This window comes from Odontesthes bonariensis, chromosome 17, assembly GCF_027942865.1.
Source record: "Odontesthes bonariensis isolate fOdoBon6 chromosome 17, fOdoBon6.hap1, whole genome shotgun sequence".
NCBI classification, from domain to species: Eukaryota; Metazoa; Chordata; class Actinopteri; order Atheriniformes; family Atherinopsidae; genus Odontesthes; species Odontesthes bonariensis.
Genome location: NC_134522.1, coordinates 1,622,269 through 1,648,870, shown reverse-complemented (window position 1 = coordinate 1,648,870; position 26,602 = coordinate 1,622,269). Strand labels below are relative to the sequence as shown.

The 26,602-nt window shown below is 40.2% G+C and overlaps 1 protein-coding gene across 5 annotated transcripts in view; it reads right to left on the bottom strand.

Annotated features, from left to right (window-relative positions):
• The window catches only part of LOC142366229 (neurexin-3a-like), a 126,014-nt gene that overhangs the window by 75,623 nt on the left and 23,789 nt on the right, over positions 1-26,602 (bottom strand). For all 5 annotated transcript variants that reach the window (XR_012766752.1, XR_012766753.1, XM_075448055.1 and 2 more), the window contains exons 3-6: positions 16,554-16,847; positions 15,414-15,561; positions 11,094-11,477; positions 1,152-1,355 (exon numbers count right to left, since the gene is read on the bottom strand). Coding sequence is in view for 3 of the 5 variants with exons in the window: in XM_075448055.1 (XP_075304170.1) it covers positions 1,152-1,355; positions 11,094-11,477; positions 15,414-15,561; positions 16,554-16,847 (1,030 nt within the window). In the remaining 2 variants the exon portion in view is untranslated. The remainder of the gene's footprint in view (positions 1-1,151; positions 1,356-11,093; positions 11,478-15,413; positions 15,562-16,553; positions 16,848-26,602) is intronic.

Genomic DNA, 26,602 nt, shown 5'->3' with positions numbered 1-26,602 from the left:
AGTATGCAGTATGCGGTATGTAGTATGCAGTATGCAGTATGCGGTATGTAGTATGTAGTATGCAGTATGCGGTATGTAGTATGCAGTATGCGGTACGTAGTATGCAGTATGTAGTATGCGGTATGTAGTATGCGGTATGTAGTATGCAGTATGTAGTATGTAGTATGTAGTATGCAGTATGCAGTATGTAGTGTGTAGTATGTAGTATGCGGTATGTAGTATGCGGTATATAGTATGCGGTATGTAGTATGCGGTATGTAGTATGCGGTATGCGGTATGCAGTATGCGGTATGCAGTATGCGGTATGTAGTATGCGGTATGTAGTATGCGGTATGCAGTATGCGGTATGTAGTATGCGGTATGTAGTATGCGGTATGTAGTATGCGGTATGTAGTATGCAGTATGTAGTATGCGGTATGCAGTATGCAGTATGCAGTATGTAGTATGCGGTATGCAGTATGCAGTATGCGGTATGTAGTATGCAGTATGCGGTATGTAGTATGCAGTATGCGGTATGTAGTATGCAGTATGTAGTATGCGGTATGCAGTATGCAGTATGCAGTATGCGGTATGTAGTATGCAGTATGCGGTATGTAGTATGCAGTATGCAGTACGTAGTATGCAGTATGTAGTATGCGGTATGTAGTATGCAGTATGCAGTACGTAGTATGCAGTATGTAGTATGCGGTATGTAGTATGCAGTATGTAGTATGCAGTATGTAGTATGCAGTATGCAGTATGTAGTATGCGATATGCAGTATGCAGTATGTAGTATGCAGTATGCAGTATGTAGTATGCAGTATGTAGTATGCGGTATGTAGTAGGTAGTATGTAGTATGCAGTATGTAGTATGCAGTATGCAGTATGTAGTATGTAGTATGTAGTATGCAGTATGCGGTTTCGAACACAGCCTAATTAGTTATCAGTTAACACCTGTATTCACTAATATTTGTGTCCATGCAAAAATATCAACAGTTTAATCTACAGTATGTTCTTAATCTGGCAGAAACCGTAGAAGATCACAGGGATGAGGGGGTGATGTCACAGAGAGGGAAAGCAGAGGACCGGAGACGTTACCGCTCAGCGTTAAACCATTTCACGGTGACGGTGGGAGGTGGAGGCAGATGGGAGGTGGGTGAGACATACGATACCTAAGTTGACTGTGAGCTTAACGCGACTCCCGTCCAACTCCAGCCGGAGCGTGTCAGCGGAGTCCTGGGAGGTGGTGGCCATGAGGAGGCCGTAGGCCCGCTGGGAGCGGAAGCGCAGGGACACGTCCTCGGCCTCGGTGTGCATGATGGTCGGCATCACCACCTTCATGTACATGCTGCCGTCGTAGGAGAGGATGGAGGCCTCTGTGGGAGGAAGCCAGCAGCAGAGAGGAGTTAGCCTGTGCTAACCTGGAGTTAGCCTGTGCTAACCTAGAGTTAGCCTGTGCTAACCTAGAGTTAGCCTGTGCTAACCTAGGAGTTAGCCTGTGCTAACCTGGAGTTAGCCTGTGCTAACCTGGAGTTAGCCTGTGCTAACTTAGGAGTTAGCCTGTGCTCTTTAATCTAATTAATCACATGATTTCCCTGATTAATTACGATTAATCGCATTTGTACGCAGAATCCAAAAATGAATCCAAAAGTAGCGTATAGCTTTTAGCATTTAGCTTTATTCTAAATGTGCAGCCATATGAATGAAAGTGCCATAACATTTGTTGTGCAAACACACTTTTAACATCAGCATCTTTCTGTAGTTTTTATGTAGAAGCCTCGCTCCACTGTCTGTTTCCTTGAATGACTTGCTGCTATCAGTTGTGTGTTTTGCCTTTAAGTGATATTTTAGGCTGGAACTACTACGCTGAGAAGACAATTCAACTTGGCTGAAAATGCAAGAGTTTTTTTTACATTTATTTTGAAATACGTGCTTTTATGTTGAAATGAGTAAAACAGGAAGTAGCTCCATTAACTTCAGACCTGTAGCGGTGATGTTAGCTGCTAGTTTAATATTTATTTTGTTCCTCCATGCTTCGTGGTGTTTGCTGTAACTGTGTGAATGTGATGCATTCAACAGACTTTTACAATAATAAAACCTGCGTTAATGCGAGATAAAATATTTATCGGCGTTAAATAATTAGCGAGTTAACGCGATAATAACGAGTTAACTCACCCAGCCCGAGTTAGCATGTTTTTAATGGGAGCTGTATGGATATGTGTGCGTATGTCCGTTATGTTACAAGGTCAACCGCAGTTTAATTCAGTCTGTAAACATCTTATTATAAATGCCCCTCAAGATGTTGGAAATTAGCAGTAAAGCTACAAAATGCTGCAATTCATTCTGTAAACTCTCTCTGCGTCTGTCACACAAACAATTAATGAGAAAAAGAGTTCATTTACACGTGTTTAGCTTTATTCATTGCACGGTCAGAGTCCCTTCAATGCGTCCATCGGTGAGGATTTAACCTTCATCAGAAATCAGAGGGTTCTGGATGTGATACGCATGCATGGCTGCCCACGTGCAGTCCTATCTTTAGAGTTCTCAGAGATAATTAACTAAAACTTAAAGCTTTTGTCTCGCATGCAAAGATCACCGCACACAAAGAGCCCATCTTTACTTATTGATCTTTCTACTGCCAGCATCCGGAAAAAAGAAAAGATCGCACCTAATGCCAATTCTACACCTTAAGGGAGAATAAAAAAGGTTATTTCTGGAGGTTGCTTTAAGGTCTTCCGTGCTCCAGATCCCATCAAATATGCTGTCAACGCCGCAGGATATCATGATCTCTGTTTCACTTCATCCAGCCTTCAGCAGGACCCGCTTTTATTTTCTCGCATTCTGGTGGCATCAATCAGATGTGATTATTTTTCCTGTCACAATAACTTAATATGATAAATGATCTAATAATGTGCTGTGGCATTTCGTGTCCTCTAAACGTCCCTTTGCTCAGTTTAACTGCGTGATTAGGCTGCTGTAGTGCCCCCTAATGGCCACCAGGTGGAGACAAAGTCCATCGGTATGAGAGAAAAATGTGAGGGCAGAACAAAGATTTAATAAAAAGGACTTAATGTCCCACCAGATCTTCAACAGTTACACAAATAACTACAACATGCAACGTTAGGAACACGTTTAAGTGTAATACAGTCCAGTACGACATCATCCACCGGGATTTAAAGAGGAAACATGTGGCAGAAGTGTCACCTTTTGGAGTGTCAGCAGAAACTGCAACACACAGATGCTTTGTAAGAGAATATGAGGCAGAGCTGTCGCATTGGATCTTATCAGATTTCACAGGTGTTTAATCTGTGGATGAATATATGTTGTAAGAATGGTTTGAAAGCTTTGGCATTTCCTTGGTAAACACTTTAACGGTGTGTGTTGGAGCACACGTCAGAGCTGCTGTCACTGAGCCCGTTTCTGGTGTTCAGTAGGGCTGAGCAATTTTATCGATACTGCGATATATATATCGATATTTCGTTTCCCGATAAAGATCGATTTTTCAGCCGCGAGTATCGATTTTTTTTTTTTTTTTTTTAAAGCAAACTTTATTGAAAAATCAAAGACGTTACAATTAGTGAAAACACAGAACATTAAGGTAATACAATACAATGCCTTCAGCGACGATTCATGTCAAATCACACTGTCCCTTTTTTACCCCCAGAAAACGATGTAAGTGTATCGTATCGTGAGATTAGTGTAACGCTACAGCCCCAGTGTTCAGTGACAGGATGTTGAGGTGCAGAGTGTCTTTGTTTGGGAATCTCAGGGTTGCATCTCGGCCTCTTCAAGCCATGACCTCCAAGTGGCCAAGCTAAAAAAAAAAATTAAACTTTCACTTTACCGCTCCAACTTCACTCCTCACCTCTGGTCACAGGGTTTGAGCAGCAGCATAAAGAATGACATCATGGACATTTTTACCGTGGGATGAACTAAGTGTCAGCAGCTTTGTGTGTTTTATTTGGACGAGTTGTGTCCGAGGAACTATACATATCGACAGACAATCTTATTCTCACAGTATTTGCACGAGGTAATATTTCTTAATCACCAGATTTTAGAAAGAAGAAGACTTAAATCGCGTCTTTTCTTTGTGAACCTGCGTGCACTGGAAAAAAGTCTTACCAAGTATATTTGTCTCATTTCTAGTCCAAATATCTCATTACACTTAATATGAGACACAACTGCCTAACAAGTTCTATTTCAGCCAGATATAGAGACTTGTTTGAAGACGATACATCTGGAATATCTTGTTAAATGAGAAAGTCTTGAAAACAAATTGTTTTGAGTCACAAATCATATGAAACAAGCTTTTTTTTTACATTTCAAGAGGTTTTTAAGCTAACTTCAAGATCACTTTTATCTCAAAAGTCCTAAATATCACTAGCCTGGCTGACGCGTCCACAATCTCGATGAGATGGTGGTCTGGGAACTAGGTGTGCATTTTCTCGTATTTGAGGCGTGGTTTACGAATGCCTAGAGCCGTTTATTGGGCGCTACGAATGTCTATCAAATGACGTCAGTTTCTTCCCATGCTGCTTTGCGCGCGATTCATAGCCAATTGTATCACTTATACCAGATGACGACAGAAATTCGACGAGGAAGAAGAAAAAAATGGAAAATAAAAGTAAACTTGCGCTCTAAGCTACTTAAATTGACAACAAAGTAGGCCTATATGCTATATTCTACATGAATTTTTATGTTGTAGAGTTGTGAATTTATTTTAATAATGGAGAAATTGAGCAGCCTTGCTTTGTTGTCTACAGTAGTAGATCAACCCTCATCTTACTTTGAAGCTCCCAGCTCCCAGAAGTGACGTTAACGAAGCTTTAGCAGCAGAAAAGCTATCAGGCTTGTGTTGTTGATAATAATAAACTCCTGGACTATGTACAAACTTCCAAATGCATCGTTTTGTGAGTACAGACCATATTTGTACTACTGTAGAAGTTTGGTGTCATGACATGTGATTTTAGTGTGGTCATTTTGGAGATACGGACCAGGGTCCGTTAGCGCTTGTACTAAGCTATTCGGGATAACTCTGTAACTCAGCTGATGTTCAGCCAATATCAAAAAAACTGCGGGTGGGCTACTTGGCTGGATGTCACGGTTCAAATGACCCCAGGGTGAATCTACTCCGAAACACTTTCTAAGGCTGCATCGAACGGTAACGTTGTGTCCGCTGTCATGTTGGATTAACGCTCTACAAGCTTCGGTGTAGCGCATAGACGTTGTCATCGTCTTGCTGCCCCCCCCGTTCTGTGATTGGTTCCCAAACTCTAGCAAAAATAAGGGCGGTGGTTTCCAGGCTGCCTTTGCAGTGAGAATGAAATCGAGCGCAAAGCAGCATGGGAATTCCCAGGCTAAAATATCACATTTTATTTCAAGAAATCTTGACAAGCCGATTTTCACTAGTTCCATTGGCAGATTTTTTTGCTTATTTCAAGCAAAAACGTCTTTTATTTGTTGTTTTTTTACTTATTTTTGGAGGGGCATTTTCTCCAGTGTGTTCACCATCTGCACATGAACTAAACGGCTGAGTTTGGTCAGAGCAGGGCGGCTGTGACTGATGTCTAATTGACAAGGTGTCACATTTAAGGAGTGCTGTAATAAACACAATTTAGGTTCTCATTACATGTCTGATGTGGGCTGTCAGATTAGCTCTGACACGTCATATTTCTTGGATGCAGCTGCGTCGGTGTGTAATGACCTGCATGTTGGATGGTCTCAGCAGAGTGTGCCCAAAGGATTGATTCACTTCAGATTGACTGACGCTGTCGTGTTAGAACCAACCCGAAGAAGACCTTCATCCCCCTTCTTCAGGAACAGACTTCAGACAAACTTAAACAGTTAAACAGAAAGAGCTGTTCCTGCCAAACAGCATGAGAATGCTTATGAGCTGAATGGGGATAGCTGACCGTGCTACAAAAGCTGAAAATTAGCAGTAAAAACGGTTGCTGAGGTATTGGTTGAAGGAATTTTGTGATTTTTGTGAACTACCAAACTTAACATTGGAGTTAGTCAGAGAATTTGAGAGGTTGATTTTGGTTCAAGGCTCATAGCTGAAATTCTGTAAATGTGAGCTCTTTAGTAGTTACATTGGCTGAAAGAGGACAATTCTTCCTACATTTTAAGGTATAATTTATTTCTCTAAGTTAAACTGTATGAAAGTTAGAGGAATTTGTTTGAAAGAACTGAAATATTTGAAACTGATCAGCACGCACTGAACTGTGTGCTCATTCATAAAAATCAAGAAGGAGCAAAATGTTCATGTTTTTGAAACTGTCATATTTCAAAATTGGCTGAAGATTTGAAAAAGCTGAAACAATTGGTAATAGCTGAATGTCTTGTGACCCATTTAAAGTTTGAATGGTGTCTCTAGCTGAAAGCATGCAGATATAGTTAGGTTGGAAAGAGGGAGATGATTTGGAAGAGCTGAAAGCAGTTTCTATTCATTTGAATGAAGGAAAAATTTGAATAAAAGTTGAATATCTTAAAAAGTGTAAAAGTTACAAACACCAAAAATGGTAGCAGGAATGTGCCGAAAGAGCTGAACGTTTTTATAACAAAATTGTAGAAACAGCTGAAAGTATGCAGGAGTAGTTAGGTGCCAAAAACTGGCGGAATAATAATAATAAAGAGAAACAGGAACTTATTAGTATTATTGTTTTAAACCGATTAAACCCTTTAAATCTTATCTCTCTTCTTACATATCTATTTTTTTCTTTAACAGTAATCCCTCCATGCCTTAAAATAGCTGAGATGTAACTCTACACCTTTTGTTCATTCCATATGATCTATATATATGCAAATTGGTCGTTGCCTCCATCTCCAGCACTCGGCTCGCTGCTGCTGCTCAGCCTCAGTGAAGCTGCTGGAGCCTCCTAACATGACTACTGCCGGAGTTAATGGGCTCTGCATGTTTGGAGAAAGTAGACAAAAAGCAACCTGCACACGTTCATGTATCCAAAATGCTGATAAATATTCTGTATGGCTTGCATCGGCATTAAAAACACAACACCTGACCTTTAATCTGTTCTAACAGCCTCACCAATGCAGCAAATACAGATTAAATCCTTCCAAAAACAGCCCCACACTGGAAAAAAATCAAAGTCTTACCAAGTATATTTGTCTCATTGAGTATCTCATTACACTTAATATGAGACACAACTGCCTAACAAGCTCTATTTCAGCCAGATATAGGGACTTGTTTGAAGACGATACATCTGGAATATCTTGTTAAATGAAAAAGTCTTGAAAACAAATTGTTTTGAGTCACATATCATATGAAACAAGCTTTTTTTTTTCATTTGAAGAGGTTTTTAAGCTAATTTCAAGATCACTTTTATCTCAAAAGTCCTAAATATCACATTTTATTTCAAGAAATCTTGACAAGCCGATTTTCACTAGTTCCATTGGCAGATTTTTTTTGCTTATTTCAAGCAAAAACGTCTTTTATTTGTTGTTTTTCTTACTTTTGGAGGGGCATTTTTTCCAGTGCATTAAAGCACCGAAGGTCCGTGAAAAGAACCCAGCAAAGGAACCCGGTTCAGACAGCTCTCCGTTTACTTTGCCTGAGCTGATGTGTCCCAGCTTCTTCCAGTGCTGGAGTGCAAAAATTCCTCAAAATTCCTCTTCCAATAACCGAGATGGAGATGTGTGAACCCTGCCTGGCAACACACCAAAAACTACGAGCCCAGTCGTTGGTTAACTTTGTTAAAACTGCTGTTAAAACCAAAAGGGTTTCCTACTTTTACACATATTTCTATTGACCAAAACTTGAATGTAAAACAAAAGAGTTCAAACTCCTTCTTTCGTATTGGCCAGATGAGATATAAACTCCAGATTTCACACAAAAAGAATTGGATCAGGCAGCATCCATAAAGTTCAGGGAACTTAAATAAATAAATACAGAGTAATGATGATAAAGATGACCAGGAACTATTACTATTTCTATGACTTGAACCACAGGTGTGATGCTCCTCTAAGTTGGACCCAATCTACGTCCTATAAATCAAGGTAATTAGACCGAAAAGAGAATGGGTTCATATCACGAGTACGAATTGTGATTTATTTCTTTATAAGAGCAGCGATATATATCCTCAGCTCCATTACTGGACTCATTAGGTCTTTATTTCATTGGACAAACTGTTTGAAGTCAGAGCCAACGACCAACGGCGGGTTGGCATCCAAAGGGTGGAGGGACTTATAAGCCTTCATTACCCTGCACCGAGGAGGCATAACAAGGCCCCAATACCACTTCATCTGACCCTCACCAAACTTAATCCCAAATTCAGACCTTTATGACCTTTATGCTTGTGTAATACCGCACACACACTCTCTAACCTACGTTACTTTTTACCAGAGATGGGACTCGAGTCACTGTGACTTGGACTTAAGTCGACTCTTGCTGTTTTGATAACACGGTTAGCTCCGTTAGCTTCACACCTGTAGCGGTGATGTTAGCTGCTAGTTTATCTTTATTTTATCACTCCATGCTTCGTGGTGTTTGCTGTAACTGTGTGAATGTGATGCATTCAACAGACTTTTACAATAATAAAACCTGCGTTAATGCGCAATAAAATATTTATCGGCGTTAAATAATTAATAAGTTAGCGCGATAATAACGAGTTTACTCACCCAGCCCTAAAAATAATTGATGGAGCAATGAATCCTGAGGAACTTCTGTTCATTCGCTGAATTTTAATGGAGAACGAGGACCCCTCAGAGGTTTTGGCTGTGTTCGAAACCGCATACTACATTCTGCATACTGATCGATCAGACAGTATGCAGAGCGTTTACCCACAATGCATTTCGCTCCTCCCAGCCGGCCTGAAGCTGATTTTCCTTAAGCTCTAAACTCTGTAAACTTTAGCAACATTTGAAACATTTTCAGGAGAGAAAGTAGTCGTTTAGATCCCCAACGTGTTGAAAACCTGACAAAATACCGGCTGTTTACAATTTTGTTCCCACGAATTCGGCGCTACTAAAGCTAGCCGCAGTGAGCTAACGCACTTCCGGTTATTTTCACAAAATAAAATACCAGTTGCCTTTTATCATAGGGAAAGCCATTACCATACAATTGGTGCTTTTGTTTTGAAAACAGGAAGTGAACCTACCCTTGTTGTAGCTAGCTTGAAACTGCCGTTTTGACAGGAAATGACGATCGGCGACGTCACGTTACGTTGCATCTTGGGTAGTTTGAGTATGAGTAGTAACCTCATGATGCACACCCAACATTTCAGAGAATCTAGTATGCATCCGGGAACTTCTCGCTTACTAAAACTCGCTTACTAACTCAGAAAGTTAGTAGGAGTAGCAGGAGAAGTATGCGGTTTCGAACACAGCCTTCATCTTTATTTCAACCGGTCAAATGTGCCTAAAAGTCATTAAGAATGTTTCAAACTGCACGAGCAGCCATACGATGACCAACCCGGTTATAATTTTTTTTGTCTCCTCAGATGGAGGGGATCCAATAAATGCTGGTCTGTGTCACTGCAGCAACTTTATCTTTTAAAAGTAAACCTCATTGGATGCCGGTGCAGCTTAACATAAGCTCCAAACTGCACGAGTCTGCCAACAAAGAGTCCGTAACTGAATATTCTCTCTGGGATGCATTTCAGCTCTGTGGAAACGTCCCTGAGAGACGCTCCGTGGTGGGTACGAGACAGATTTACATGTGGAAAATAAACATGTGTGTCAGCAGTGAATGGATTAGAGGTTCTTTTGCGTCTCTTTTCAAGAAATATCTACAGTGAGCTCAGCAGCTGAATCAGACAGCGGTGAGACGACGAAGAGGAGGAGGAATGTTGCAATGCTGGACGTTTTTGTGCTGTGGTAATCAGTCGTTGCCCCACTGCATCTGTGAGGAGGTTTTATAAAGAGACTCATAACTCTGAACTCTCCACACATTAACCGGAGATGTGTCAGGAGCATGTAAGCATGCTTTTATACGGTCAGACTTAGGAGGCTGCAGGGGTTTGTTGGTAGATTTGAGTTTCTTTATGCACTTTTGCTCTCAGTTTGTTAGGTTTAGTCATTAAAAACTACTGAACCGTCGTAGCTCGGCTTAACAAAGACCTTCTGCATGTTACAAATCTTTGGTGACGAGTCCTGAACCGTCTGCATACATAAATATTAGGGCTGGGCGTGTTAACTCGTTATTATCGCGTTAACTTGTTAATTATTTAACGCCGATAAATATTTTATCGCGCATTAGCGCATGTTTTATTTTTGTAAAAGTCTGTTGGTGTCTGCTGCGGAAACGAAAAAGAAAGACTGCTACAGGTGCTCCTCGGTCTCTGGCTGTGTTCGGAAACGCATACTTCTCCTGCTACTCATACTAACTTTCTGAGTTAGTAAGCGAGTTTGAGTAAGCGAGAAGTTCCCGGATGCATACTAGATTCTCCGAAATGTTGGGTATGCATCATGAGGTTACTACTCATACTCAAACTACCCAAGATGCAACGTAACGTGACGTCGCCGATCGTCATTTCCTGTCAAAACGGCAGTTTCAAGCTAGCTACAACGAGGGTAGGTTTACTTCCTGTTTTCAAAACAAAAGCACCAATTGTATGGTAATGGCTTTCCCTATGATAAAAGGCAACGGGTATTTTATTTTGTGAAAATAACCGGAAGTGCGTTAGCTCACTGCGGCTAGCTTTAGTAGCGCCGAATTCGTGGGAACAAACTTGTAAACAGCCGGTATTTTGTCAGGTTTTCAACACGTTGGGGATCTAAACGACTACTTTCTCACCTGAAAATGTTTCAAATGTTGCTAAAGTTTACAGAGTTTAGAGCTTAAGGGAAATCAGCTTCAGGCCGGCTGATTTCAGCTCGGGCAGGAGCGAAATGCATTGTGGGTAAACGCTCTGCATACTGTCTGATCGATGAGTATGTAGTATGGAGTAGGTGGTTTCGAACACAGCCTGAATTTCAAGTGAATACTTTCTGAACCAATAAAATCTGCATATCAGGACGCCCTCGCGAAATTTCGTCGTCGTATTGCGTCAGTTTCGCTCGCTTTCAGTCAGGATGAGGTGTTTGTGTGTCACACTGCTTTGGAGATCGGTCTGTTCTAAGGTTAAGAGCGCACAGAACCAGCACAGCCAAACGTTTACCTCTCTCGCAGGTGCGCGACCAGAAGCCGGTGCCGGTGCAGTCGCAGATGAACCGGTTCCAGCCCTCCTTGCAGGCCCCGCGGTTCTTGCACGGGTAGCTCTCGCACTGCTTGCCCGGCTGCTTGTTGCACGAGGGTTTGATGCCGGCGCCGTTTTGCGCCTCGGCGATCTGCCGGATGTCTTTGCTGCGGCCGTCGATGAACAGGTCGCGGATGCAGCCCACGTAGCCGTAGTTGAGCATCGCCGTCCAGAGCTCGGTGGGAAGGATGAGGTTGGTGCGGTCGTTGGGAAGCCCCCCCAGGTACATGTCGCCCTCCAGGTCCAGGATCTCGCTCTCCCCGCTGGCTGTGAACGGGGTCCTCCTGCTGTTCACTGAGATGGTGCCTGACGCACAGAGAACACAGGTTAGGTGCACTTCAGGATGTGGGCTCACTTGGGTAGGGGTAAAATCTCTTTGTAGAGATGTGGAATGGAAAAAAATGTGGTTGATCAGTAATAAATTCTGTCTAAACAATAAGATCAAGGAAGTATCTTTCAAAATTATACACAAAAAGTCTGAGTTTCAAAATCCCAGTTGGCCATGTACCTTACTAACAATATGTGGGGTCATATCTCATTAGGCTTGATCTAAAAGGAGAAATAAAAATAAATAAATAAATAAATAAAATTATACACAAAATAGATCCAGCAAAAAAAACATGAGAAAGATTGATATTAAATACTCTTGTGATTTCTGTGGCTTGTATGATGAATCTATTGAACATTTATTGTTTCATTGTTTATATTGTCAAATGTTTTGGTTGAATGTACACAATATTATTGAAAAAAAAAATTTTTTTTTTACAACTTAATAAATTTCATATCCACAAAAGGAAATGGACTGGCAGCAAACCAAATTTTACACTAGTTTTTAAAGAACTATATCAATACAACACCGACATCAATGGTTTAGAAATGCCTAAGGCTTTAAAAACACGCTTTATTTTGGAAAAAGTTTTATTTAAATAATGTTTTTCTCTACAGTGATGCATTTTTTATGCATGATGTTTCCATACGTTTCTTTGTACATTTATACTGTTATATATATATATATATATATATTTTTTTTTTTTCTTCTTCCCCTGGCTAAACAGTTTTGTTATGTATGTAATTGTTGATAAAGTAAAAAAAAAAAAAAAACTTGGGTAGGGGTGGATATAATCCAAGCCTGGTGAGTCCTGCAGAGGATTCACAACTCATCACTGCAGATTACTCATCATGGTTATTTCTGCACCTTATTTTCTAGATTTTAACTTGCACTTGTATTTATTTCAGAACAGTAAAAACCTTATTTTCCTTAACCCAAGTTTCTGCAGCACAGAGGCTGGCCTGCAACCAGATGTGGGCGTGTCCGGGATCTTTAGTTTTCTGTGCTGTAGCCAGAGTGAATGTTAGCTTAAAGTGCTAATCTGCCTGGCTGTGGTGCCTTTCCTTCAAAGGTTTTTTTGATTTGGTTTATCACACTTCTGTAGTTACTCTTAGTGGGGTGCAACAGGACTATAACTGGCCTTAAACTGGCATATATACTCTAAAATTGTGTGTTTTAATGGATCTAACATCAACATTTCTATACTTTATTGAACAAAACTAGTTAAATTTATTTTTTTTACTAAAAACTTAGGTGTAAATGTTTTGGGGGCTGCTGTACATGTTGTTATTTATCCTTTTATTTTGTGTGATTGATTACATTTTCTTCAGTTTTGTGATTTAAAGTCTCTTCATTGTAACTTCTTCACACATTTAAAGAGAGACCTCATTAAAAAGATTGTCTTTCCCATTAATGCACACATTTAAAGAGAGACCTCATTAAAAAGATTGTCTTTCCCATTAATGCACACATTTAGGAGTCTGTTTGCAAACCAAAAAGTGTAGATTTGGTCTCTACTGGTTCGCACCAATGAACACATAATCAGCTTTTGGTACAGAATCTTGCTCAGGTCCACTTTGACCCACGGACTGGGGGAGCTGTCCACCCATTAACTTTAACTGGTTCTGTTCCTGAGCTTCCAGCCAGCTTTGGTACTTTGGATTCTGATTAGAACTGAAAAAAGGTTTTTGGTTTAAGTCTTTTTTTTTTAAAGGTACAATTCATGAAAACTTAACTCAACTTGAAACTTTGGATGTTGGCATCTTTTCTGCCCTGAAATCCAGCAGGAGAAGAAGAAAAAGTGCTGTGCAGGATTATATTTCTCTTTCACGCAGTTTATGAGTCCAAACTCCAATCAATCACGTTGAAGGACATTTGCTCAGTGAACAAAACGGGTATCTCAATAATACCTCAAGCTCTTGGCAAGTGACCAACAGCAGCGCCAGGAGACGAGCAGGCTGGGAAGTAATTGTTTTTATCACCGGCACAGACGGCAGCTCTCAAATCGCGCCGGTATTTTGTGTTGGACGAGTCTTCCCTCACATCTGCAGGCGTCAGGTGACGCAGCGGATTAAAGGCAAAGCTTATTCAGCGCTCCATCAAACACGATGGATGCCGGATCATTTCTGCGCTCGTGCACGCCGAGATACGGCCGGCGAGAGTGCTGATTTCTTACATGTAAATGTTGTTTATTTATTCAGCCCTTTACAGACGATCCTTACGGTGTACCAGAGTGCTTTAAAACAGGTAATAAATAAAGAGAAGAAGAAGTAAAAACAAATAAAAACAAAAAAAGAACAGTGAAAGCAATAAAATACAACAAAATAAGATAAAATAAGATAAAAGTGCCATCATATTACTGGGTATTAAAAGCAATCCTAAATAAGTAGCTTTTTAGCCCACACTGTAACGAATTGCTGTATATTTACGGTGGATTTACAACAGTATCCGACTGTATTTGACAATAATTGTAAAACTATTTTATAATATTATTATTTTACAATAATAATAAATTAAATAGTAAATTAATTAGTAAATTAATCGTAAATTATTTTACAATAATTGTAAAATACTGTAGAATATTCATCCCTCACATGTAAATTAAAAGTTAAATCAGTCAATTTAGATAACTGTAATTTAACAGCATAAAACAGTTTTTGTAATGAATTGATGTCCAAATCCAAAATACGTTATTATACTGTTAAGTAAATTACGGTAGATGCGCTGTAAAATTACTAAAACACAGTTATCCTACCGTCATGTACTGTAATCCAAAAAAACAGTATTATACTGTTAAAATAAATAACAGTAAAGCTCTGGCATCCCAGCTGCCAGAGCTTTAAAAACCAACATTAAAAGTTTAAAATCAGTTCTATAAAGGACAGGAAGCCAATGGAGAGAGTTAAGAACAGGAGTGATAAAAATATATATATATATAAATAAATAAATAAAAAAAATAAAAATAAATAAATAAGTAAATAATAATAATAATAATAATAATAATAATAATAATAATAATAAAAAATAAATAAAATATATATTTAAAAAAAAAAAAAAAAACAGGAGTGATGTGCACACGTCTGTTGGTGTTGGTTAAAGACGGGCAGCAGCGTTCTGCACCAGCTGAAGGCGGCTGAGAGAAGACTGGGAGACGCCCACATAAAGGGCATCGCAATAGTCTGACCTTGAACTTATTAGGGCATGGATGGCTTTCTCAAGGTCATGACCACTTAAAAACACACTGAAAAAAGTCACTTTTTGATGAAGTAAACTCTATTAGAGTAACTGTCATAATTTCTACCTTGTATGTTTAAGATTCAGTAAGAACTCGAGCTTCTTAAGTAAAATTAAACATTTTATTAACGTAATACATGAATTATGGGGGAAGGGTAAGTTTTACTTAGGTTTCCTCATACAATTTAAATGTTTAATAGTTGTATGTACATAAACCTAGAAATACTACATAAACTTTACTCTGAAAGTGTATCGTTAAAATCTACTAAGTTACTCCATAACAGCAAATACTACAGATATATAAAATTTACTTAAAATTTTGAGTAAAATGATGTTCCTGCCCATGAAAAACAAGTAGACTTTACTTAATTTGTTTAAATGAATATAACTTAAAACTTAGATGTAATTAAGTAAATGTTACTTAATATCTTCAAAACTGTTATGTTTTATGGTGAGTAAAATTTAATTGATATTGAAGCATTAAATATTACTTAAATCATTTGAGTGCAAATACTTACAAAGGGTTTTTAAAGTAAATCTTATGAGTTGTTTATTTCAGTGCATTTTAACTTTGGCCAGGAGACGCAGCTGGAGAAAACTAGTCCTGACGACATTGTTCATTAACTCTTTCTATTTCTGAGGAGAAAAAAAAGTCTGAATTCTGTTTGAGCTTCACTGACCTGAGCGTCCGTCTCTCTGGATGTCCACATGGTACCAGCCCCCGTCGTTCACCTTCGTCTGGGTGGCCTTCACCTTGATGGTCCCTGAGCCCATATCCAGCAGCAGGTACAGGCTGCCATCCAGGAGCTCCACGGCAAAGAAATCCACCTGGACAAGAGATGGAAGGTCAGCATTCATCTTTCTCAGGACCATGGCGGCATGAGACTTTTTTGTGCGTCTGGGCATGATGAATGAGTGTACCGAATTTCGTCGTCCCACGTGAAACTAACCCCAATGCGGGGGCCATTTTTAAGCATCGTAGGGGGCGCTACAGAGTCAATGAGCGACTCCCAAAAATATAAAGTTTAGATTCTTTCATGTCGTCGACTGGCAGGTGGCGCTCGCAAAATTTCAAGTTTTCAAGCATCTTTTGCAAAGAATTGGACGGAAAGACGGAATAATAAGAAACCGTACAGACACAAAAGGGTCCTTGCAGTTTCACTGCTCGGTTCCTAATAATACAAATAATATAATATGTTGTTGTGTTGGTTTCGCCCAGGGCGTAAATCTAAGCAGGTCCGCTTCTGATCTTTCTGACGATATGCAGGTAAGTGAGAGGAAAACACAGCTCTGAGATATCTGAACACAGGCCACTTTCCTTCCACTGACCTTTAGACATCATGAGCACGACATCGCTTTACACCAGAGTTGAATTTAAAAGAAGACTTTGAGGGTTACACTGGAAAAAATGCCCCTCCAAAAATAAGTAAGAAAAACAACAAATAAAAGACGTTTTTGCTTGAAATGAGCAAAAAAAAATCTGCCAATGGAACTAGTGAAAATCGGCTTGTCAAGATTTCTTGAAATAAAATGTGATATTTAGGACTTTTGAGATAAAAGTGATCTTGAAATTAGCTTAAAAACCTCTTCAAATGTAAAAAAAAAAAGCTTGTTTCATGTGAAATATGACTCAAAACAATTTGTTTTCAAGACTTTTTCATTTAACAAGATATTCCAGATGTATTGTCTTCAAACAAGTCCCTATATCTGGCTGAAATAGAACTTGTTAGGCAGTTGTGTCTCATATTAAGTGTAATGAGCTACTCAATGAGACAAATATACTTGGTAAGACTTTGATTTTTTCCAGTGTACGCACTGACCTTGGTGTTCTTCTGGCTGCGGGCGGCGTCCTTGCGCTCCTGCGGTTTGCCGTGGGTGAACAGGATGAGGCCGTTGGGCTCGGTGGTGCGGAAGTCGAAGGAGATGGATCCCATCCGCTTGGTGTTCCACTTGGGGAGGCTGATGTAGGCCTCGGGCATCTCGAAGGAAATGGGGTCCAGCGTGGCCACGTTCTCGCACTGGTAGGACACCTCGCCCTGGATCTTCATCTTGGAGTCCAGGAGTCGAGCCATTCGGGACAGCTCCAGACGGATGTCGTTGTTTTTGTACACCACCTGTGACAAGGGGGGGGGCTTTGGTTATTCAGCTGCGATACTGCGTCAAAGCCGAGAAAAACGTTTCAATAAAACAGCATTTTCACAACGAAAAGAAGAAATAAGAGAATTATCACAGCTTTGATCAATGCTCTGATTAACCGATCAATGCTCTGATTAACTGATCAATGCTCTGATTAACTGATCAATGCTCTGATTAACTGATCAATGCTCTGATTAACCGATCAATGCTCCGATTCACTGATCAATGCTCCGATTAACCGATCAATGCTCCGATTAACTGATCAATGCTCTGATTAACTGATCAATGCTCTGATTAACTGATCAATGCTCTGATTCACTGATCAATGCTCTGATTAACCGATCAATGCTCTGATTAACTGATCAATGCTCTGATTAACTGATCAATGCTCTGATTAACTGATCAATGCTCTGATTAACCGATCAATGCTCCGATTCACTGATCAATGCTCCGATTAACCGATCAATGCTCCGATTAACCGATCAATGCTCCGATTAACCGATCAATTCTCCGATTCACTGATCAATGCTCTGATTAACCGATCAATGCTCTGATTAACTGATTAACCGATCAATGCTCCGATTAACCGATCAATGCTCCGATTAACCGATCAATGCTCCGATTAACCGATCAATTCTCCGATTCACTGATCAATGCTCTGATTAACCGATCAATTCTCTGATTCACTGATCAATGCTCTGATTAACCGATCAATGCTGTGATTAACCGATCAATGCTCTGATTAACCGATCAATGCTGTGATTAACCGATCAATGCTGTGATTAACCGATCAATGCTCTGATTAACCAATCAATGCTCTGATTAACCGATCAATGCTCTGATTAACGCTGTGATTAACCGATCAATGCTCTGATTAACCGATCAATGCTCTGATTAACCGATCAATGCTCTGATTAACCGATCAATGCTCTGATTCACTGATCAATGCTCTGATTAACCAGTCAATGCTGTGATTAACCGATCAATGCTCTGATTAACCGATCAATGCTCTGATTAACGCTGTGATTAACCGATCAATGCTCTGATTAACCGATCAATGCTCTGATTAACCGATCAATGCTCTGATTAACTGATCAATGCTGTGATTAACCGATCAATGCTCTGATTAACCGATCAATGCTCTGATTAACCGATCAATGCTCTGATTCACTGATCAATGCTGTGATTAACCGATCAATGCTCTGATTAACTGATCAATGCTGTGATTAACCGATCAATGCTCTGATTCACTGATCAATGCTCTGATTAACCGATCAATGCTCTGATTAACCGATCAATGCTCTGATTAACCGATCAATGCTCTGATTCACTGATCAATGCTGTGATTGACCAATCAATGCTCTGATTAACCAATCAATGCTGTGATTAACCGATCAATGCTCTGATTCACTGATCAATGCTCTGATTAACCGATCAATGCTCTGATTAACCAATCAATGCTGTGATTAACCGATCAATGCTCTGATTCACTGATCAATGCTCTGATTAACCGATCAATGATCAATATTCCCTGTGGTTTTTAATTCTTTTTTATTGTTGTTTTGTTTTATTTGATTTTACTTCTGTTCAGCACTTTGGTCAACTGTGGTTGTTTTAAATGTGCTTTATAAATAAATTTGACTTGACTTTGACTTGATTAACCAATCAATGCTCTGATTAACTGATCAATGCTCTGATTAACTGATCAATGCTCTGATTAACTGATCAATGCTCTGATTAACTGATCAATGCTCTGATTAACTGATCAATGCTCCGATTCACTAATCAATGCTCTGATTAACCGATCAATGCTCCGATTCACTGATCAATGCTCTGATTAACTGATCAATGCTCCGATTCACTGATCAATGCTCTGATTAACTGATCAATGCTCTGATTAACCGATCAATGCTGTGATTAACCGATCAATGCTCCGATTCACTGATCAATGCTCTGATTAACTGATCAATGCTGTGATTAACCGATCAATGCTCCGATTCACTGATCAATGCTCTGATTAACCGATCAATGCTCTGATTAACCGATCAATGCTGTGATTAACCGTTCTTTACCTCTGCCATGCAGTAAAGAACTTCAAGAGACACTTTTTATATCGTCTGAAACTGAACTCAGGCTGTGTTCCAAACCGAATACTTCTCCTACTACTCATACTAACTTTAACTTTTTTTAAGTTCCCGGATGCATACTAGATTCTCCTAAATGTTGGGTATGCATCATGAGGTTACTACTCATACTCAAACTACCCAAGATGCAACGTAACGTGACGTCGCCGATCGTCATTTCCTGTCAAAACGGCCGTTTCAAGCTAGCTACAACGAGGGTAGGTTCACTTCCTGTTTTCAAAACAAAAGCACCAATTGTACCGTAATGGCTTTCCCTATGATAAAAGGCAACGGGTATTTTATTTTGTGAAAATAACAGGAAGTGCGTTGCTCACTGCGGCTAGCTTTAGTAGCGCCGAATTCGTGGGAACAAAATTGTAAACAGCCGGTATTTTGTCAGGTTTTCAACACGTTGGGGATCTAAACGACTACTTTCTCGCCTGAAAATGTTTCAAATGTTGCTAAAGTTTACAGAGTTTAGAGCTTAAGAGAAATCAGCTTCAGGCCGGCTGATTTCTGCTCGGGCAGGAGCGAAATGCATTGTGGGTAAACGCTCTGCATACTGTCTGATCGATCAGTATGCAATATGTAGTATTGTAGTATGCAGTATGTAGTATGCAGTATGTAGTATGCAGTATGTAGTATGAAGTATGTAGTATGCAGTATGTAGTATGTAGTATGCAGTATGCAGTATGTAGTATGCAGTATGTAGAATGTAGTATGCAGTATGTAGTATGCAGTATGCAGTATGTAGTATGCAGTTTGTAGTATGCAGTATGTAGTATGCAGTATGTAGTATGTAGTATGCAGTATGTAGTATGCAGTATGTAGTATGTAGTATGTAGAATGTAGTATGTAGTATGTAGAATGTAGTATGCAGTATGTAGAATGTAGTATGCAGTATGTAGTATGCAGTATGTAGTATGTAGTATGCAGTATGTAGCATGTAGTATGCAGTATGTAGTATGTAGAATGTAGTATGTAGTATGTAGAATGTAGTATGCAGTATGTAGTATGTAGTATGCAGTATGTAGTATGTAGCATGTAGTATGCAGTATGTAGAATGTAGTATGTAGTATGTAGAATGTAGTATGCAGTATGTAGTATGCAGTATGTAGTATGTAGTATGTAGAATGTAGTATGCAGTATGTAGTATGCAGTATGTAGTATGCAGTATGCAGTATGTAGCATGTAGAATGTAGTATGTAGTATGTAGAATGTAGTATGCAGTATGTAGTATGCAGTATGTAGTATGTAGAATGTAGTATGTAGTATGTAGAATGTAGTATGCAGTATGTAGTATGCAGTATGTAGTATGTAGTATGCAGTATGTAGCATGTAGTATGCAGTATGTAGTATGTAGTATGTAGAATGTAGTATGCAGTATGTAGTATGCAGTATGTAGTATGTAGTATGCAGTATGTAGTATGTAGAATGTAGTATGTAGTATGCAGTATGTAGCATGTAGTATGCAGTATGTAGTATGTAGAATGTAGTATGTAGTATGTAGTATGTAGAATGTAGTATGTAGTATGTAGTATGTAGTATGCAGTATGCGGTTTCGAACACAGCCTCAGACTCTGGACCACGACAGGATCCTCTCAGGTCTGTGGACCCTGTTCTGTAGAATAGGAGAGAATAAAATGACCCATGTACCCGTCACCCAGAGGTTTCTCTCCACACTTTCTCTGCTTTCTGTTAAAGTGCCACTTTGTGCCTAAAATGCTTAATGAGAGGATAATAATAAATGGAAGTTTGGCCGGGCTGTGCAGGCAGCCTGTAATTGATTTATTATGAAGGACGGTTAGACAGCTGCTTTAAAAAGTGTCTTTCTTTCTCATCCTGCCGCCATCCCTCCTTTGCTCTGACAGTTTTCCTGCGATGACGTATCACCTTCAAAACTCTGATGGCAGCACACTAACCAGTGTAGAAAAGGCTTTATCATTCCAAGTCTCTCTAATCTGTGATAATTCTCATCAGAAGGAGAATAAATATTATAAATATGAAGCTACGATCGGTTTTAGAGAGAAAAACTCTGGAAATATTTCCCCACACAGTGGAACAAAATGAAGCCAAAACATCAGGGTTTATCCTTCAGTATCCTCTGCCGTTAGCACGTCCGTTAGCACGTCCGTTAGCACGTCTCACTCCCACGTCTCACGTCAACGTCTCACGTCAACGTCTCACGTCAACGTCTCACTTCCTCGTCTCACGTCAACGTCTCACGTCAACGTCTCACGTCAACGTCTCACTTCCTCGTCTCACGTCAACGTCTCACGTCAACGTCTCACGTCAATGTCTCACTTCCATGTCTCACGTCAACGTCTCACTTCCTCGTCTCACGTCAACGTCTCACTTCCTCGTCTCACGTCAACGTCTCACGTCAACGTCTCACTTCCACGTTTCACTTCCTCGTCTCACTTCCACGTCTCACGTCAACGTCTCACTTCCTCGTCTCACGTCAACGTCTCACGTCAACGTCTCACTTCCTCGTCTCACGTCAACGTCTCACGTCAACGTCTCACGTCAACGTCTCACGTCAATGTCTCACTTCCTCGTCTCACGTCAACGTCTAACGTCAACGTCTCACTTCCTCGTCTCACGTCAACGTCTTACGTCAACGTCTCACGTCAACGTCTCACGTCAACGTCTCACGTCAACGTCTCACGTCAACGTCTCACTTCCTCGTCTCACGTCAACGTCTCACGTCAACGTCTCACTTCCTCGTCTCACGTCAACGTCTAACGTCAACGTCTCACTTCCTCGTCTCACGTCAACGTCTTACGTCAACGTCTCACGTCAACGTCTCACGTCAACGTCTCACATCAACGTCTCACGTCAACGTCTCACGTCAACGTCTCACTTCCACGTCTCACTTCCACGTCTCACGTCAACGTCTCACTTCCTCGTCTCACGTCAACGTCTCACGTCAACGTCTCACTTCCTCGTCTCACGTCAACGTCTTACGTCAACGTCTCACGTCAACGTCTCACTTCCACGTCTCACGTCAACGTCTCACGTCAACTTCTCACTTCCTCGTCTCACGTCAACGTCTCACTTCCTCGTCTCACTTCCTCGTCTCACGTCAACGTCTCACGTCAACGTCTCACTTCCTCGTCTCACGTCAACGTCTCACGTCAACGTCTCACTTCCTCGTCTCACGTCAACGTCTCACGTCAACGTCTCACTTCCATGTCTCACGTCAACGTCTCACTTCCTCGTCTCACGTCAACGTCTCACGTCAACGTCTCACGTCAACGTCTCACTTCCACGTTTCACTTCCTCGTCTCACTTCCACGTCTCACGTCAACGTCTCACTTCCTCGTCTCACGTCAACGTCTCACGTCAACGTCTCACTTCCTCGTCTCACGTCAACGTCTTACGTCAACGTCTCACGTCAACGTCTCACTTCCTCGTCTCACGTCAACGTCTAACGTCAACGTCTCACTTCCTCGTCTCACGTCAACGTCTTACGTCAACGTCTCACGTCAACGTCTCACGTCAACATCTCACTTCCACGTCTCACGTCAACGTCTCACGTCAACGTCTCACTTCCTCGTCTCACGTCAACGTCTTACGTCAACGTCTCACGTCAACGTCTCACGTCAACGTCTCACGTCAACGTCTCACTTCCACGTCTCACTTCCACGTCTCACGTCAACGTCTCACTTCCTCGTCTCACGTCAACGTCTCACGTCAACGTCTCACGTCAACGTCTCACGTCAACGTCTCACGTCAACGTCTCACTTCCTCGTCTCACGTCAACGTCTTACGTCAACGTCTCACGTCAACGTCTCACGTCAACGTCTCACGTCAACGTCTCACGTCAACGTCTCACGTCAACGTCTCACTTCCACTTCTCACGTCAACGTCTCACGTCAACGTCTCACGTCAACGTCTCACTTCCTCGTCTCACGTCAATGTCTTACGTCAACGTCTCACGTCAACGTCTCACGTCAACGTCTCACTTCCACGTCTCACTTTCACGTCTCACGTCAACGTCTCACTTCCACGTCTCAGCATAACTCGGTAAAACAGCAACAAAAAGGTTATTTTATGGCAAATTGTTGAGTTGATTTTTACAAATATACAAAAGCATCAGTTGTGTTTTATCGATCATCATCTACAGATTTCAGCTGTTTTATGTTTTTCATTCTTGGAATATTTCAAACATCAGAACGCTGCAGTCAGAGATGGTTATCCAGGCTTTTATTCCTCCTCTTTTACACTCCTGTAACGCAGCTTTTACTTAGCAGAGAAGCCTTTGATCGTCCTCAGACCGAACGAGACGCCGCTGCTCATTACAGATTCTCTTAACAGCCTCAGAATGCGTCTTTGTTGGGGGATTTTAAAAGGTTGTCTCGCTCGTCCCTGCGAGGCTTCGCCGTCTTCTCCTGAACATTTAACCGACACAAAGCAGGACTTCGTGTAAATGTCAGCCATCACTCCGGCTCGCATTACGAGTCTCCCGGTGTCAGCGGGATGAACTCCAGCTCCACAGAAGAAGAAACTCCGTAACCTTCTTTCAAACTTCATTTTCAAACTAAAACCCTTCTGAATATGGTTCATGCGCTTTCATCCCCACCATGGAGGACCTTCTCCTTGTCCAGCTGTTTTTGGCTGGAAGGGAGGCCTCAGTAACATCTGTTTCAACCCAAATACTGATCCTCATTTCCAAAGGTTGTGACTGTAATGAGCTGTGAAACATCTGTTTGTTACGCTGACAGTAACGTCCAGGCTGTGAGGGGCGGAGTTTGTGGACCGGACCACATCAGCCGCCATAAAGAAGAATTTCTGACCTTTCAGTAACCACCGGTTCGGTTTTAGTGTCAAATTTATCATTTATTCACAAATTTAAATTCTATTTCCTGTTTTATTTGTTTACCATGAAAAAAGAGATGATCTTCTTTTATTCATTTACCAATTTAATCAATCAAAAGTCTTGTATTTTCAGGATATTGTATCATAAAAGCAAAACTAAACGATAACAAAGCTGAATTATATTAATAATTATATATTTTTTTATTATTATTGCCATTTTCTTTATCTTAATCTTGCTACTAAAACAGAAAGTAAATATTAATGATGATATTTTGGCCATTTATATGTTAAAAATAGTTTAATCTACCCTGAATCATGTTGAAATAACTCAACACTGTAGATGTTCAGAACTTATTTTATTGTTTTACATTTTTTATACTTAGTACATAAACTTATTATAATCCAGATTTTAATTTAGAAGAAAATCTGTAAAATAACATCAATTAAAAATATTCTAAATTAGTTCCCTTTTTCACTTTCAAATGACAGAAAATATCTTTAAAATGCGTTTAAAATAACAGAATTTTTCAGTTAAAAAAACTTCCTGATGAATATTGATCCTAAAAAATGACCGATAATGCTTTTAAATGGTCATTGTTGGCTTGTTTTTGAGTGAAACAGGTGATTAACGACAGATTTCTGTTTCCATTAAAGCCTTGGGTGACAAATGAAGTGCAGAGCCAGAGTATCAGCCTCCATCTACTCCCACACGGTTAAACCTGATCTGCTGCCCCGACACATCTGCTGGAAACAGACACAGCTTCTTATTGGAGGCGCCTCCCGCCGCCGCCGCCGGAAAACAAATGATTGAGAGGGAGCCATCTTTCATCCCGGCAGCCTAAACGCTGTCAGGAACACCGGCAGGATGGAGCCATGGAGGGGGATGTGTGTGCAAATTGAAATCTGCTCAAGTGGAAAATTGAAGGCCTTTTTTTTTTTTACTCCTTTAATTCTCTGGGCAGAGAGAAACAAACACACCCTTCTCCTCCATTTGTTTTTCTGTTTTATAGTAACGTCTCTGCTCCTGGTCCTCAGACCGAGGGGCCCGGCGGAGATTATCGATGATCCACCGGCAGATTTGACGGGAAATCAACTCATCCCTCAAGGTGCTCAGGGACTGGACACAAAGCAGGCTTTTCCTCTTTCTTTTTCTTACAGATATTCTTCTCTTGATCCCACACTGTAACGAACTGCTGTGTATTTACGGTGGATTTACAACAGTATCCGACTGTATTTGACAATAATTGTAAAATACTGTTGAACATTCATCCCTCACATGTAAATTAACAGTTAAACGCTTATTGTCGCATATATGCTACAAACCGTTTGACTCAATCAACCAGCTGAGATAGCATCTTTATTCCCCCAATGCCGGTTAGTCCATATTCACTACGGACCTAGGAACCTTTATATAAATAAATATGTAAAAAAAAAAAAAAAAAGGGTGAATGAAAAAACATTGTTTTTTCACTGTTATATTACTGTGTTGTTGTTATCTTATTATTGACCATTATGTCTGGTGTTGCAAATAAGCAACATACCAAAATTTCTATTTATTTTTTGTGCAAAAGTGAAATTAATAATCTCAGCATTATTTACCATCTACTTAAAGGCTAAAACACACACAAAACATTTTTTTATATACAGCTATATAAATTCAGGCGTTAAGGGGTTAACAATACCAGCAGATAACTAATTTAACAGCATAAAACAGTATTTGTAATGAATTCATGTCCAAATCCCAAATTACGTTATTATACTGTTAAATAAATTACGATAGATGCGCTGTAAAAGTACTAAAACTGGTTCAAAACATACTTAGAGAACAGGAAGTACTTTGTATCAATAGGTAACTTTACATCTGAGCACACAAGAGTCACATGTGGAGTTCCCCAAGGTTCCATCCTGGGACCTCTTCTGTTTAACATCTACATGCTCCCACTGGCACAGATTATAAAAAAAAATTAAAAATAAACTACCATAGATATGCAGATGACACGCAGATATACATTACAAAGTCACCAGGAGACCGAGGCCCTGTACAGGCTCTTGGTAAATGCATTGAGGAGATTAATGACTAAAATTAATGACAAATAAAACACAGTTATCCCACCGTCATGTACTGTAATCCAAAAAACAGTATTATACTGTTTGATAAATAACAGTATTTGCACTGTAAAATAACTACAACACCTACCATAATTCTACGGTCATATACTGTAATCAAATCCAATCCAATTTTATTTATAAAGCATTTTACAACAACCTCAGTTGACCAAAGTGCTGTACAGAAAAATAAAAACAAAAAAATAAAAAGAACAAAATACAAGAATAAATTAAAAGACACACAACAGCTATATCATTTAAAACAATAATAATACTAAAATAAATTTTAAAAAAATCCAAAAAACGGTAATATACTGTTAAAATAAATAACAGTACACTGTAAAATACTGGTGTCCCTGCTGCCAGTATTTTACTGTTATTTTACAGGGAAACTCTTTAGAGTGTTCCATCACCTCGAGTGCTGCCTTCCCTCCTCTTACCCTTGAGGAGCTCCATCCCCCCTCTTCACAAACAAATGGACTGAAAATGTGACAGGAATCTGCTCGGTTGTCACTCGAATTAGGCAGATGTTGAAGGATACGACTAACCCTGAAACTAACCCCAGGACCAACATCCACCACTCCGACATCAGTCAAAAGGAAGCTACTTTCACCACAGGAACTGGAGAAGCTCCAGGAAAAAGGAACCCGGCAGAATATCACAGAGATCCTGAAAAGCATCCA